The sequence below is a fragment of the Pochonia chlamydosporia genome, chromosome 1 (assembly GCF_001653235.2).
Source record: "Pochonia chlamydosporia 170 chromosome 1, whole genome shotgun sequence".
In the NCBI taxonomy this organism is placed as follows: domain Eukaryota; kingdom Fungi; phylum Ascomycota; class Sordariomycetes; order Hypocreales; family Clavicipitaceae; genus Pochonia; species Pochonia chlamydosporia.
This window is the reverse complement of record NC_035790.1, coordinates 7249367-7262816: the sequence shown is the minus strand read 5'-3', so window position 1 is coordinate 7262816 and position 13450 is coordinate 7249367. Positions and strand designations below refer to the sequence as shown.

Genomic DNA, 13450 nt, shown 5'->3' with positions numbered 1-13450 from the left:
CTTGTCCTTCAGCCTTACCCTTCCCTAGTGGCTTGGAGGTCCGTTCACGCTCCACCCACACGAGGCAAGGTGCAGTGGATCTGCGAGCCTTCCAGCTGAAATGGAAAATTGCCATGACTTGCTGGGATGCGAAGAGCATTTTTGGATTGTGTCAGGTTCCTTCATGACGATGCTGCTCTTCAGTTCGAAATGTACTGGGCTTGGGGATCCATGCATGGCGCAGCTTTCTGCTTCGACATGGGAATCAATTGCTCTTCAATATGGCCCCACCACTTTCAGATCTTCCCCTGCATGCCATTTCTGGGCTCATGGCGGCCAGCCAGCCCACAGATGAACTCTTTGCCAAAACAACATATTAACAGGTGGTGATGTAATGTGTCCTACCCTATGCCTGATAATGTTGTCACGGCACGGTGCAAGCTACAGGCCTGAAGCGCTGGAAATGCAGTGGATTGACTACGAACAACTAAACTGAGGAAGAGAAGAAGAGCAACTCGCGATACTGCCCGTTACACTTGCTGAAACACTTGGTTAAGAGTCACGTGGCAGCCCAGGCTGTGGTCCGACCGTGACAACGTAACATGGCCATCCCGTAGACTGCTCACCCACTGAATGGACACCAGGGCTATTGCTTCTGACTGATGCTTACCATAGACTAAGTGCATCCTCACAATGCGAACCTCTCGTCTCAACTCAGCATAACATCTTGCTAATTTGACTAAATAGACTAAATACCTACGAAGCACGAACCCATAACGAGTGATAACTACAAGAGCTGGAAGCTAACAGCTGCTGAAGTGGCAAAGACAACAGCTTGCCGCACCCCAATAACCACGGATAAATTTCCCCTGTAAATAGCTTCAATCAAGTACCAAGTCCACTGCTAATCACCTCTATGGGTGCACATCACGACACTAACGACTTTTCTCCAGCCGCTGCTCAGCCTGCCTATTCTGCCACCCAAGATAATGGTAACTCTGCTTAGTCCACGTCGTTACAAAAGACACAAGACCCTGGAGTGTGCCTTTCTGCCATGAATGAAGAAAGGGATGCTGCTTCTGGTTAGGAAACAACCTCAGAACAAGGGAAGTCGGCATACCTGCAGAAGCTCCTCCGCCGACGAAGCAGATGTCGTTGCGCCAAGGAAGTGCAAGGCTTCGAGGCTCCATCGCTCCGGGTTGTCAACACCGATGTTGGCACCATCCTTGACGTAGCCATCCACCAGCTCCATCATGACGTTGTCGAGGCGCCGTATGTCATCTTTTGAATCTGATTGCGTGCAGTGGTGCTGTCTACCTGAGGTGTTTGTGTTAGCTCTATTTCAGACCAAAACTACGGACGACATACATAATTTGACTCTCCCACTGGGATGCAGTAGTACGTCGGAACAGGTGAGGGACCCGAAGCGTAGTCCTTTATTTTCGAGATATTCCAAGGCAGTGACAATCTAACAACGGTAAGCGTACGTATCACGAGAGGGGCATAACACGTACTTTGCCCTATAATGGCGGCGAGCTTGGAGCTATCAAGAAAAGGGTTGCCGACGGCCTCTTGTAGAGAACGTGTCATATGTTCCATAACTATATACCATTTATCCTGTTTGTTATAAACTTCATGAACGGTAACAAAGTTTGGGTGCTGTATCGAGAGCAGTAGTTCAAGATGACCCTGGCTGAGGTCTTGGCACGGACGGACCGACACCAGATCAAAGGACGGACCGACACCAGATCAAAGGACGGACCGACACCAGATCAAAGGACGGACCACCTTTCCTCTCAGCAACAATAACCGGTTCGTTCTCGCCCAGCGCAAGCTGTAAATCTTCGAGTAATAATCCCAAGGTGAATAGGGCTTCACCAATACCGTCTCCATGGCCTGACGTCCGAGTCGGTTCGCATCCACAAGCCTGAGCGGATCAATACGGGTTGCGTTGCGTTTCTGGGGTCGATTTACCGTGTTTGACATCTTGTCTTACCTTGGACTCCGTTGCCCTGATGGGAACCAGTGTGCCGGTTTATTGACTGGTATGCCGCGTTTTCGTCCAAAATGGACCAAAACCAATTTCAGCGGCCATAATTGGACATATTGTGAACATCATTAGGACTACAAGAAGAAGGCTGCAGAAACGTAGTGAGCTTTCGGCACCATCCAGTCTGTTTCTTTCGGAATGGTTATCAAGTGCACGCAATGGTTGTAGAGAACTTCACAACTGTGAACCGTCGTATTGAGGAGGAACGACGAACCAAGTACTGTGGAACCGCAAGCATATATATGCATAGCATCTTTGCAGTATCGAGACCCAGCGCACGATGAGGCTACAGGCTCTAAAAACAACCATGTCGACGCCATCAAAACAATGTTTCGCCAAGAACGTGGCTGTCGTAAAGAAGACAGCCGCCATCATGTCAAGGCTCTTATCCCCCAGCAGGTCCTAGAGGCGGCAGTAGCTCGTGCCTCAATTCCAAGCTCCAGCCTCATGAGGGATGCTCTACCGTACCCGGAACTGGAATTCCCTACTGGCGTCAAGATAGAGTGCCTCGAGGGCCATGACAGACTTGCGGCGGCCGACAAGGTGCTGCAAGGCTCTAAGAAGAGATGGATCGTTGATCTATATCTCGATGGTACGTCGCGTGCCGAGGGAGGCAAGTGATCTATGCTAATACAGATCTTAGTGAAGACCTGCGACTTCTACTCACGGATGGCTACGATTATCAGAAAGCGCCGGATGACGGAGAATATTTCGTTACCATCAGGCAGTTTCAAGGAAAGGGTGGCGAGAAAAACCCCTTCTTCGAAAATCTATGGTTGGGTAGGCTTGCAACAAACGCGAACAAAAAAAGACTCTTCAACCAACTTTCGAAGCACAAGGAGTACGGACCCGCCTTTGACACTCTCCTAGCCATTCCAGGACTGTTTGGCAGTTTCCGACTGGGCACCATACACCAACTAATAGGCATGAAGTGTGATGAGGTAGTGTACATGTAAAGTCGCCTGTTAATTCAAATGCTGACATCGACTTAGCCGAACCTTGCATACTTGAACCATATCTACAGATGGTGGCGTGACGTCTGCGATGGCGATCAGGAAGCCATGAAACAGATTACGCGAGGCACCATCACGGCCGTAGAGGGGAAGGCGCCAGGGGCCTGTTCCGCTGACCCCGGATCCTTTCACCACAGGTACGGAGTGGCGAAATTTTCGAGAACTTCTCTCGCCCACAGCGTGAAGCAATCTGGTCTCGAGTCTGCAGCTCTTCCAGACAATGTCTTATCCCCTCCCTGTTCACCTTTTTCGAGGACCGAAAACTTCTGAATGATGCTGCCGGCTGCATCAAAAAGATACTGCACGTGGGGCCCGACGACACCGTAACTGGTGTGCTCAACCAACGTTTCACCAATGCGAACCAAAGGGAGGACCAATGCATCATTCAGTTGTCAGAGACAACCTTCACTAGCGTGGCAGGAGACATCAACACTCGGCTGGACCTTGGGATACGCCAGCTATGGCTGGCGGCTTTTCGCAACTACAAAGAGTTGCCAGCCGACACGCAAAAGAAGGACCTTCTGGCGGTATCGCGAACCAAGGCAAACGAAACAGTTCTACACGAGCTTGCGTCTCTCGCTGCGCGACTTCGATTTGTATCAGACCAGCTCGAAGAGATCTTGGAGACATCTTCCGACCGAAAGGTAGCTGAACAGGCGCTTTTCGCAGCCCGCCAGCCTGGCCGATATGTGTTTCGAGATCCAGAGGCGTGCGTACAACAAAAACTAGATGCTTTTGCGGCTGCTGTGCCAGCTTCTGAAAGCGAAGCACTACTTGAGACAGAAGACGAAGTAAGAGAGCACGAGCGGCCACCGCAACGATGTGGACGACCAAACGACACTGATTACCGATACGATAAAACCCGCCTCTTTTTGCCGCAGATGCATGCCGACGTCTATGGCGAGATGAGGGAGATGAGGTCGACGTTCGTTCGACGGTCTGTTTACTGCGCGTACTTTGGAGCGCCACCGCCTCTAGGAAGCCCTATTACTTGCGACGATGCCACCGGGAACGACGACGTAGCGATGATCCCCTGTATGCCTATCAGTGAGCAACCTGAACTTGTTGGAAACAGCAGTAGGCCGACGACGGTAACCGAAGAGGACATAATTTTGGCCATAACAAGACAGGAGCTTCATTTGGAGCAAGCGAGGCATAGTGACATATGTCGTCGAGTGAGGGACAAGGAATCGAAACTCGAGGAGTTGACACAAGACGAAGCGTCGCTTCAGGAACGGCTAGACGAAATCAATCGACAGATTCTAGACCGGAACGTGCAGCTTGATGGATTACGACAAGATGTAATCTTGGAGGAAAGAAAGTTGACTCGGCTAAAGACAACGGTACACTTGGAGCAGAGTAGATTAGATCATGGACAAAGGGAGGTTGCTGAGGTATCTCAGAAGAGCATGGAGAGCCAGCACCCGAGTCGCCCGCTGGGGCAGCCGACGGTTCGAGGCAGGTCTTATCGGCGGGCTTGGGACAAGGAACAGAGACTCAAATTGTGCTGCGACGGACAGATCGAAACACACGATTCAACTTCCAAGAGCTTGTGGCACATGACCCCAACAAGGAACACCAGGAGGCATTGGCGATTGTTGCAGAAGAAGCTGGAGCGGATGGGGCCGAGCAAAAACGGACGATTCGTATTGACTTTGTGGATGTAGAATCTGGTGATAGTTTTGTGATCTCTGATCCATTGATAGTGAACCCAGCAAACCCGGACGACCTGGAGCGCGTAAGGCGGATGGCAAGGGACTATATGAGGAAGGGGTACTATTTATTTGATAAGGAGCGTAACCAATTGAACCCAACAGACTGTTTTCGCAAAGTTGTTGACGATGGCACTCACACGATTGTGGTACAGAGGCTACCAGGTGAGAGAGAACACCAGGAAGAAGATAGCAGTAGAGTTAAGAGACGGCGTTGAAGCGTAGACGAAGTTGCACGGACTGATATGAGCGCACTTCCAATCGCCTGTGAGGTACTATGATGAGGCCGCTTGGCCTGTTTTGCTTTGTTCGGAGGCAAACTTTTATGTGCTGATCCTAGCGTCAGCTCAGTGTCGAAGGCCAGTTGGCGCGGATGCCTTGGTACGCCCAAGTAACTTGGCGTGAAGGTGACGGCATAAGCGGATATTCGAGTAGGCTTGACAGCTACGGCCCAGCCCGGCGCTGGCTTTTGAGCCTGTGCGAAAATTGGCTTGTGCCGAATGTGCCACGCAGCGGGTGGCGCATGCTGATGGGCTCGCATAAATAATGGCTTGAGCCGACCAGCCCACGTACCAGTACGCTTCAGCAACCTTGTGTACTCGCATGTCGTCCAAAGCCCAAACACTTAGTTTCACCACTCACAGGCCGAATGGAAGAATCGCTTGGAGCCAAAGACTGTGTTTTATCACAGGTGGAACAATGATCGGACTGGAGCGCAAAAAGGCAGATTGAGTTACAATTAACACCCGAACATCGAGACAGCGTGGAAGACACCTGACAGTGTTCGCTCTTCTAGCTGATGCTGCACAGTAGGCTCGGGCTTAGGCTGTCCGTCAACTTCAGCGTCTATGCTCATTCCACTTAATTGCTTCCGCAACTCCTCGTTGTGGATGCGACGACGGCATGCTTCTTGATATACTTTCGTCATATCAGCCCGAAAACACTTTTCAATAGTTTTGAGATCTCTCCGCAGTTGTTGATATTCTTCCCTCACCTCCTTGGGCGCAGACTTAATGAAACCATACTCTCGCCTCATGCAAAGCGCCGTTTGCTTAATCTGTTTGGCAAGGCCGACGATTCGGGATCGGGGGGAAGCTTTTCCAGCTTAGCTTTGGGGATCTCCTTTGGAACGTCAGGATTGCACTCACCTTGACGAGCAGACGGTTACCTCTATTTCTTCGTAGCTACAGAACTGACACCGTTTAGTCTTTGAAAGTCGCCCTTGAGAAATCACAGGCGAACATATCGGCTGCTCTTGGAAGATGTAGCGTCCACGCCATAGCGAAATTCGAAAGCACTACAGGTGGCAAAGAAGGTCCAGAAACCGGCAAGAGGCGCTATTGTCCTTACTACGGATGCGAACGAACCGAACCATTTTCAAAACGGAAGGACCTGCGTATACACTTCCGAACACGTAAATCGTGTCGCTTCGTCCCCATTAAGCCAAATGCTAACCGAAAACTGGCAGACGTTGAATGCAACGAAGTTTGTCAATGTTGTGCCTATCGGGACACTCTATGTCATCACCATGCTTCAAATTTGACAGATGTTTGCGGCGGAAGTGCTTGGACAAGTCACCCGAGGCGTGGAACTGATGTGCGAGACCACATCATCTGGAGCTAGGGTGAGTGCTTTGTCAACACAAATGAAGCATCTTTTTGGTCGCTCCTTCTCGGGTTTAATCCGAAATGACAAATGCCGTGGTGCTGCGGAGGAAGTATATTTGTACTGCTGCTCTGTAGAATGCGCAGCTCCGATTCAAAGCCAATATTTCACCCACTGAAGTCCGCATTGGCATCTTGGGTCGATTTTCGGGCTGTATGTACGGACCCCGTACGTGCGCCTCACTTTCAGAGCCTTGTCGAATATAGGTTTCGCCGGCTACTGGTCACATTTCCCCGTAAACGTGATGATGTTGTTGGCGTCGTTCCTGGAGAACACAGTGGCCCGTTACGGTGCCGTGCACACAGGTACAACGCACGATTAATTGTTGAGGGCTCAGAAGGGTAACCTGATAAGCAATTTGTACACTGAGATGATTTGACTATCTAAATTATTAAAATGTATTGAATAACAGAAAGTGCAACTGAGTCAAAATACAACCCCATCAGTTTCAACATGGTGCTGATGACGCAGGTGAATCCCATGAACTATTTGAGCATGGGTCAGCAAGTGCTGCTTATGTTCGAGTGGTATGCAGCAAGCTGGGCACTCTATCTTATCGTCCTTTTGCATATTACTTAGATGGCTGCGACGGAAGTGCCTATTTAGGTCCCCCGGAGTATAGAACTGATGTACGAGATCCTCCACAGCCATGTCTTCAGGAGCCAGGGTGAGTGCTTTGCCAACACAAATGAAGCACCTCCTCGGTCTCTCCTTCTCATTCTTGACAAAGACAGACATCAGAGCCATGTGCTGAGGGCCTCTCACTGGTGGTTCAGATATAAAGGTCGACCTGGACTCGACAGAGGGTGTACGGCGCTGGATGGTCTGCCCCTCCTCAACCACGCAATAAGCCATGATGGCGCAAATGGCGTTGTCTCTTCGCCGATATTGACCCTCGAGTGTATTGCCAAGGGGAGCAGTGAGAGCCTCCACGAGTCGTTTTTGAGCTGGTCGCTGAGGAGAGACAGTTGTGTCCGCGGCCGCTCCCTTAGCAAAACCGACACCTTGCAACTGCCGCTCGATGTCGTCGACAGCCTGTTCGGCGGTCCATTCATCCCGAATTTTCTGCTTCAGCTGTCTCTTCAGCCTTTGCTTCTCATTTCGCAACTCGCGGCGGAGCTCCATGTACTTCTCCGACCCCTGACGATGGCGTCGCAAGTCTCGCTCTAGCCGTTTAATTAGGGGATCACCGTTCACGGATGCTACTTGTTCAGGTGTGAGGTCCGTGGGCCGTCGTTTGCTTATCGAGTGACCGACGCTGCAGGCCTGCGTAATCAAGGCTTGCTGTGGTTTTTGTCGCCGGAGAATAGCCCATGTATCTGCGCCAATTTCTCGGCCCAGGTAGTGGCGCAGGAATGGTGTCGAGTTGGCATGACCCATGGCAAGATTTCGCAGCGCCTCACTTATATCGGCTACAACTAGAGTAAGCTTAAAGCACTTGACAAGAAATTGGTCCGGACATACCGCTCCGGTCGAATTCATTTGCCGCGTTGTAACGCAAACTGTAGGGAATAGTGGGATATTCTAACCCCAAGACTTCGCCGACTCTTCTGATCCACTGTGCAACCATCTGGTAGGAGATGGGTTTATCCTGAGATAACTCAAAGCCAGTCAGGTTTTTCACAGCCCGACGAAATATGTGTGTTTCTTTCAATTCGTCCCTCAACGGCAGAGGCAACTCTCGCTCTTGCGGGTGAATGTCGAGATTAGCCAGCTGTGCGGGAGAGGTGAGGGTTTTGGCACGGAACGCACGATGGCGGAACAAAATGCCGAGTAAAAAGACATGCGGGCTAAGTAACAAGGAAGGATCATGCAAGTTCTCAGGGACCGGGTAAGTTTTTCTGCGGTATGTTAATAAGTTGTTTCTAAAAAGGATGAAAAGCAAGGCCGTTGCCTCCTTACGCGTCTTTGACCCCAAGATATGTCTTCGTGAAGGCCAGTGTGAATCTAATTAGAATGTTGTGTGGCCCGCCTTCTGGGTCCCTCGCCAGCACGAGCCGGATATCTCCAAACCGCATACGCAAAATGGACGTAGGGCGTGCTCCTGCAGGTGCGAGGAGGAGGAGAAATAGAACAGCAAGAATGCGCAGCTCTCCTAGCTTGAACGACTTCTTCGTTGTGCTGATTGTCGTCTCAATTTGCTTTTTAAGGTCGTCGATTGTCATACAACGATTCGCACGTTTCTCGTTGCTTAAACCATGTTTTTTGGCGAGATCTCGAAGCACCTACTCGGTTAGCCGCCTACATTCACGTTGGCAGGGATTGGCCGTACCTTGTGCATACGCCGATTCAGCTTCGGATCAAGCTTGTTTCCCGTGGCTCTCTCATGGACGAGACGGAAGACTTTCCAGTACGTGCCCAGGGAGCTGCTCTTCCTGGTTCCTCTTTTCTTCCTTCCGTCCTTGCCGATTTTCTGATTGAGCGACCAGTCGAAAAAGTTATAGAGGAGGCGCAGGGCGTTAGACTCGGAGATAGACTCAAAACAGCTTTGAGGGTCGCGCTCCAGCATTTTGCAGTATCTAGAGGGCGGGGAGCAGACAAATTAGCAGCCAGCAAAGAGAAGGAAGTTGTACGGCGTACTGGCGCCATTGCTCCTCACAGGCGTCTAGGAGCAGCAAGCTACCGTCACTGTAGTCCTGAGTTTCGTAGGCGCTCTCGTTGAAACTCTCAACAGCGTGTCGGTAGTACTCCGGAGGATGAATGTTTCCTCCGAAGTACTGAACCTGGTCATCGACGTCGATGTCGTCGCAGCCATCCTCGTCAACAAGGCTTAAATCTTCGACATCCGTCGCGTCTGTTTCCAATTCCGAGCGGTCGGCACCATTCCGGTCAAAGATGTCATCTTCGACATCATCGTCCTCAGGGGAGTACGAGGCGTCTGAGTCGTAAGATGGAGCGGAAGAGTGTGCTCGACGTGTCATGGCTGGAAGCTTTTGATTCTAGGCGGTAGGGAGTCGGTTGGGCGTGGCGAGTGTCTGCAGCAAAGAGGTAGACAAAGGCTGCAATCCCAACCATCCTTGCGGCGGGGTGAGTGCCCCTTAAGTACGATCCGTGCAATGCCGCCATATTTGGTGGTTGTGCCTTCGTATTCGTGTGTCCGAAAGGTGGTTTCGAGAAGGCAGCCTTGATGTCTAGTTCTTGCCTGGAGGTGCTTGCTTCAAGAGCTTGAGCTTTGTTGCAGGGCATGGCTGGTGGGGCGAAGGAGGACTTTAGAGGTACATGGAGCTGGCTGGTGTAATAGCCCCACCAGCAGAAGCAGCCGCGAGGCCTTAAAGCGGCGCTGGATCCTGGGCAAATTGCCCACCAGCCTTGGTGGGAAAGACCACTACAACCGGTGGTGAAATCGCCGTCTCATTGTTTAAGATAGTATATAGTATTATTTATTAGCTATATTTTAGTATAAAAAGTAAACTAATATCTTATATATTTTAGAGGTTATCTTATAATAGCATTTATATTTAAATAGCTCTAGACTTTATTTAGTATATAACTTTATAAGTATATAAGATATAAATATATATTTTATATAAATAAATAGTAAAAATTATATACTATATAAATATACTAAATATAGCTTATATACTACTCTTTAAATGCAAGAAGCGCTGCTGAGCCCCGAATCTGGTGGTTCATGCCGCCGCTTTTGGTGGTAGCAGACAATGAGGGGCATTGGCCCAAACCAGGTACACTGTACCTTCCAGGCACCGACTCACCCCTGTCTGAAACCCATCCGCCACCATGCATTCATGACTAAATGATTGCCGCGGTTAGTCAGTGGCGGAAACCGTCCCTGAGCGCTCTCGTCATCACTGAAAGCCAAATATAGCTAACCGCTCAAGCTGGCTCGGGCCAGTGAGCCGTGACCCATGATCGACTTCCGTGTATAAAGGGCGGCAACACCAACAACGTTCCCCTCGTAAGCTTTCTCATCTTTTGCACGTCTACCGCGAGTGCAATAGATGCACGTTTCCCTTCACTAGAACGCCTTCGCCCATCCCACGATGCCTGGTACAGTGGTACGTCGTTCAAGGGCTAACGGCCCGCCGAATCACCATGCCAAGTTCCTCGAGCGTTTTGCTGCCAAAGAGGCGCAACGGAGGGTTCCAAGGCCGGCACCTCTTTCAGCAGAGGAACATGCTGCGAATCGGAAGCGACTAAGCAAAGTCCGCTTCGTCAAGCCGAAGTACTCAGAAGAGACCATGATCAATATCACTGGCATTTTCAAGAAGTGGAAAAGGTTTGTGGCACCTCGTTATAGTGTCTATCAGGAATACGACTTGCTAATAGAAGACGATACAGGTACTGCGATGAGAATAAAGTTGGTGACTGGGAGCAGACGATCCGGTCTCTATCTCGAGAAACTACGATGGACTTCTTCCTCTTCGTGTGCGGTAACTACAATGTCAAGTCGTGGGGCACTTCGGAGGAGTACGTGCGCCAGTTCCAGCAGCTGTACACGACGGTCACGGGCCAATACATGAATCGGAACGACAGTAAAGAAGTGTATAAGGTGCCAACGATATCCTCCCACATTGAGCCTCACCATTAACCACCCACTAACAGTTAATCAGTACCACCACAATGTATTAGTTCCTAGATTTGGCCTCCGTGCGCCGAACATTGATGGGAAGGCTGTCCTAAACGTCGACAGTCTGCGAGTCATTCTAACGTATAATATCGCTTACGACACCGGCGCATTCGACCTCGAGCGGCATCGCATTCAACTGGCCGGCTGCTACCAAATTCTTTGCTATACTGGAGCGCGGCCGGCCGAACTAGTAAACGGTGAAAGGAAGAAGCCCAAGGACGGCTCCATCGAAAAGCTATTCGGGCAGAAGGTCGTCCAGTCAGCCGATGATGCCTCGGAAGATGCCGCAGATGCCTTAGATGAAGAGTCGCAGAAGGTAGAGGAGCTGCTTTCCATGGAAACAACAAAGCGCGGACGGCCAAAGGCTCTTTGTTATGAGGACATTCTTATGATGCTTGTCCGTCATCCTGTCACAGGACTGCCTGTCCTGGCTATGGCGATTAAGTTCATTCATCACAAGGGAGCCGATAAAAAGCCCAAGCCGTATGATTCCAATCACTTGCACCTTTGAGTGGTAAACCTACTGATGCATCTCAGGACTATTTTCTTCTTCACTCCGAGCAAGAAGTTGATCTTTTGCCCCATTACAGTGGTTCTCGCCCTTGCGTTGCATGACCGCGCCTTCGACGCACCAAGCCTGACCAATGCATCCCGTGTGTTCGAATCACAGGTTTGGGGTCCGACCGAGTGCACGCCGCTTCGGTGGAGAGAGGAGATGCTGAAGGTGCCAGTTTTCCGCCGCGTTCGAGGCTGTGACCTCTCTACCAACGAGGCTATGCTATATTCAAAGCTGAGTTACGACATGGGGCGGCAAAGTCTCGATTCTGGGCATGAAAAGGCTTGGACACCAAGATTTGCTCGCAGAGGCGCCGCCAATGCGGCCGATGGTAAGTGAATCGTACCATTCTCCCTTTGGTCCGCCGCCTATCCTGCGGGAAGTGTATGCTAAGTAATTCACTTGGTAGGTGACGCGCCCGATTCAGTTCGTGACCAGATGATGCGGCATGACCCTAGGTTTTCTACCTTCTTTAGTGCGTACTTGAATGAGATTGCGAGGTTCGACCTCCAAAATGCCTTCCTAGAAGAGGAGAAGCAGGATCAGTTATTTCGGATGTTTGCCCACGTGAGCCTCACCCGAGACCCTCGAGCAACCCGCGATATGGTGCCGGACGAAGTATGGGCTCAGGTGCCACCTGATCCAGATATCACGGAACTAGAAGAAGAGCGCGCGCAACTCAAGCAGGGCCAGTATCGGATTGCTGGTAGTGTACATGAAGACAAAATACGGGAGCTCACAGACAAAATCAGAACGAAAAAGGCAGAGCGAGAGAAGCGAATTGCCAAAGACTATCGCGAGTATTACTTCTATCATCGTCCAACTTGGGACATCGAGGCCCAGGCTCGCGGGGAGGTCGAAGAGCAGTACGAAGAGCCTGTTATTGAGCTCGTCATTCCCGAACGCGCCAGGCTGTCCGAGATACTCTGCTTTCAGCCCAAGGACTTGACGGAAGAACAAATCGCTTGTATCAGAATAGAGGCAGTCGACTTGATGGTCGCGCTCTGCGACAAAAGGGACACCGGTAAAGTCAGCCAAACTCGGCCAAGGCCTCCACCCCAACCCCGAGTACAGCAATTTATCAAGGAAGAATCACCCGCGTTTGAAGCTTGGTGCGAGCCCAGCCTCTTCCCTCTTCTCATGCATGCAAGCCAATGTCCAGATTGTATCGGCGACGAGCGATTGACAGCCGCAGAGCGCACGTTTCAGTGGTGTCGCCCGACCATACGAAATGATCACTTTGACGACCAGCACCTGACAGACCGCGAAGCTATCGAGCAGCGAGGGGAAGCGCTTGTTTGTAAACATCCTAAATGTAGAAATGAGACGTTTAAGCATTTAGATCATTTCAGAAACCATGTCAAGTCTGTCCACAATGTCCTTTTGAGAACCTCGGAGCAGGTAAATCGTAGAAGAATGAGACAGGAACAACGTCGCCAGATGGTCCGGGAGGCGAAATCACAGCGCCAGCAAGGAGTCCACAGGACGAAATTGGCCAGGTGAAGGGTCACTGAGAGTCGTAATTATCACCGCCAGTATGAGAAGTCACTGGACATCTGGTGAATAACAAGATAATTGTATAGTAGCATCCACACATTATTTGCGTGTATTCGGATACATAGATAGCTAGGTCGCATGATTACGTTTTCTCTTATCATCTGACTGTAGTTCTACGTCGCAGTGCCAAGATCCGATACAGAACCCTGGATTACCTTTCGGGGCCTGTAATTGGGGCTTTGCTTTCAACAGAAAGCTGTCAACAGGGATGGTATAGTATCAGAGGCAGAGACAACTAATACTCGATAAGACCAGCCCTCAAGAAGCGTCAATATGGACTACCCTGTGAAATATGCAGGAGCTATTGCCTGGTTCATCGACACGAGATCC

At 50.5% G+C, this 13450-nt stretch overlaps 4 protein-coding genes across 4 annotated transcripts; 2 read left to right on the top strand and 2 right to left on the bottom strand.

The window, feature by feature from the left end:
- Positions 1 to 1075: 1075 nt before the first annotated feature.
- VFPPC_13179 (hypothetical protein) lies at positions 1076 to 1965 on the bottom strand (the record flags this gene model as incomplete). Its single annotated transcript, XM_018290956.1, has 4 exons — positions 1076 to 1296; positions 1348 to 1447; positions 1742 to 1906; positions 1954 to 1965. 4 exons carry the CDS (start codon positions 1963 to 1965, stop codon positions 1076 to 1078), a joined length of 498 nt encoding a protein of 165 aa, XP_018138688.1.
- A 391-nt stretch (positions 1966 to 2356) lies between these two features.
- Positions 2357 to 4972, top strand: VFPPC_01919 (hypothetical protein; the record flags this gene model as incomplete). The annotated part of the gene is made up of 5 exons (XM_018281662.1): positions 2357 to 2621; positions 2678 to 2970; positions 3022 to 3123; positions 3180 to 4401; positions 4446 to 4972. 5 exons carry the CDS (start codon positions 2357 to 2359, stop codon positions 4970 to 4972), a joined length of 2409 nt encoding a protein of 802 aa, XP_018138687.1.
- A 1830-nt stretch (positions 4973 to 6802) lies between these two features.
- On the bottom strand, positions 6803 to 9340 carry VFPPC_18181 (C2H2 finger domain protein; the record flags this gene model as incomplete). Its single annotated transcript, XM_018281661.1, has 6 exons — positions 6803 to 6904; positions 7053 to 7831; positions 7884 to 8260; positions 8322 to 8644; positions 8692 to 8938; positions 9000 to 9340. The coding sequence occupies 6 exons, from the start codon at positions 9338 to 9340 to the stop codon at positions 6803 to 6805; spliced, it is 2169 nt and encodes a 722-aa protein (XP_018138685.1).
- A 1080-nt stretch (positions 9341 to 10420) lies between these two features.
- Positions 10421 to 13066, top strand: VFPPC_16668 (FluG domain-containing protein; the record flags this gene model as incomplete). The annotated part of the gene is made up of 5 exons (XM_018294421.1): positions 10421 to 10656; positions 10719 to 10929; positions 10991 to 11490; positions 11545 to 11894; positions 11973 to 13066. 5 exons carry the CDS (start codon positions 10421 to 10423, stop codon positions 13064 to 13066), a joined length of 2391 nt encoding a protein of 796 aa, XP_018138684.1.
- Positions 13067 to 13450: the final 384 nt, after the last annotated feature.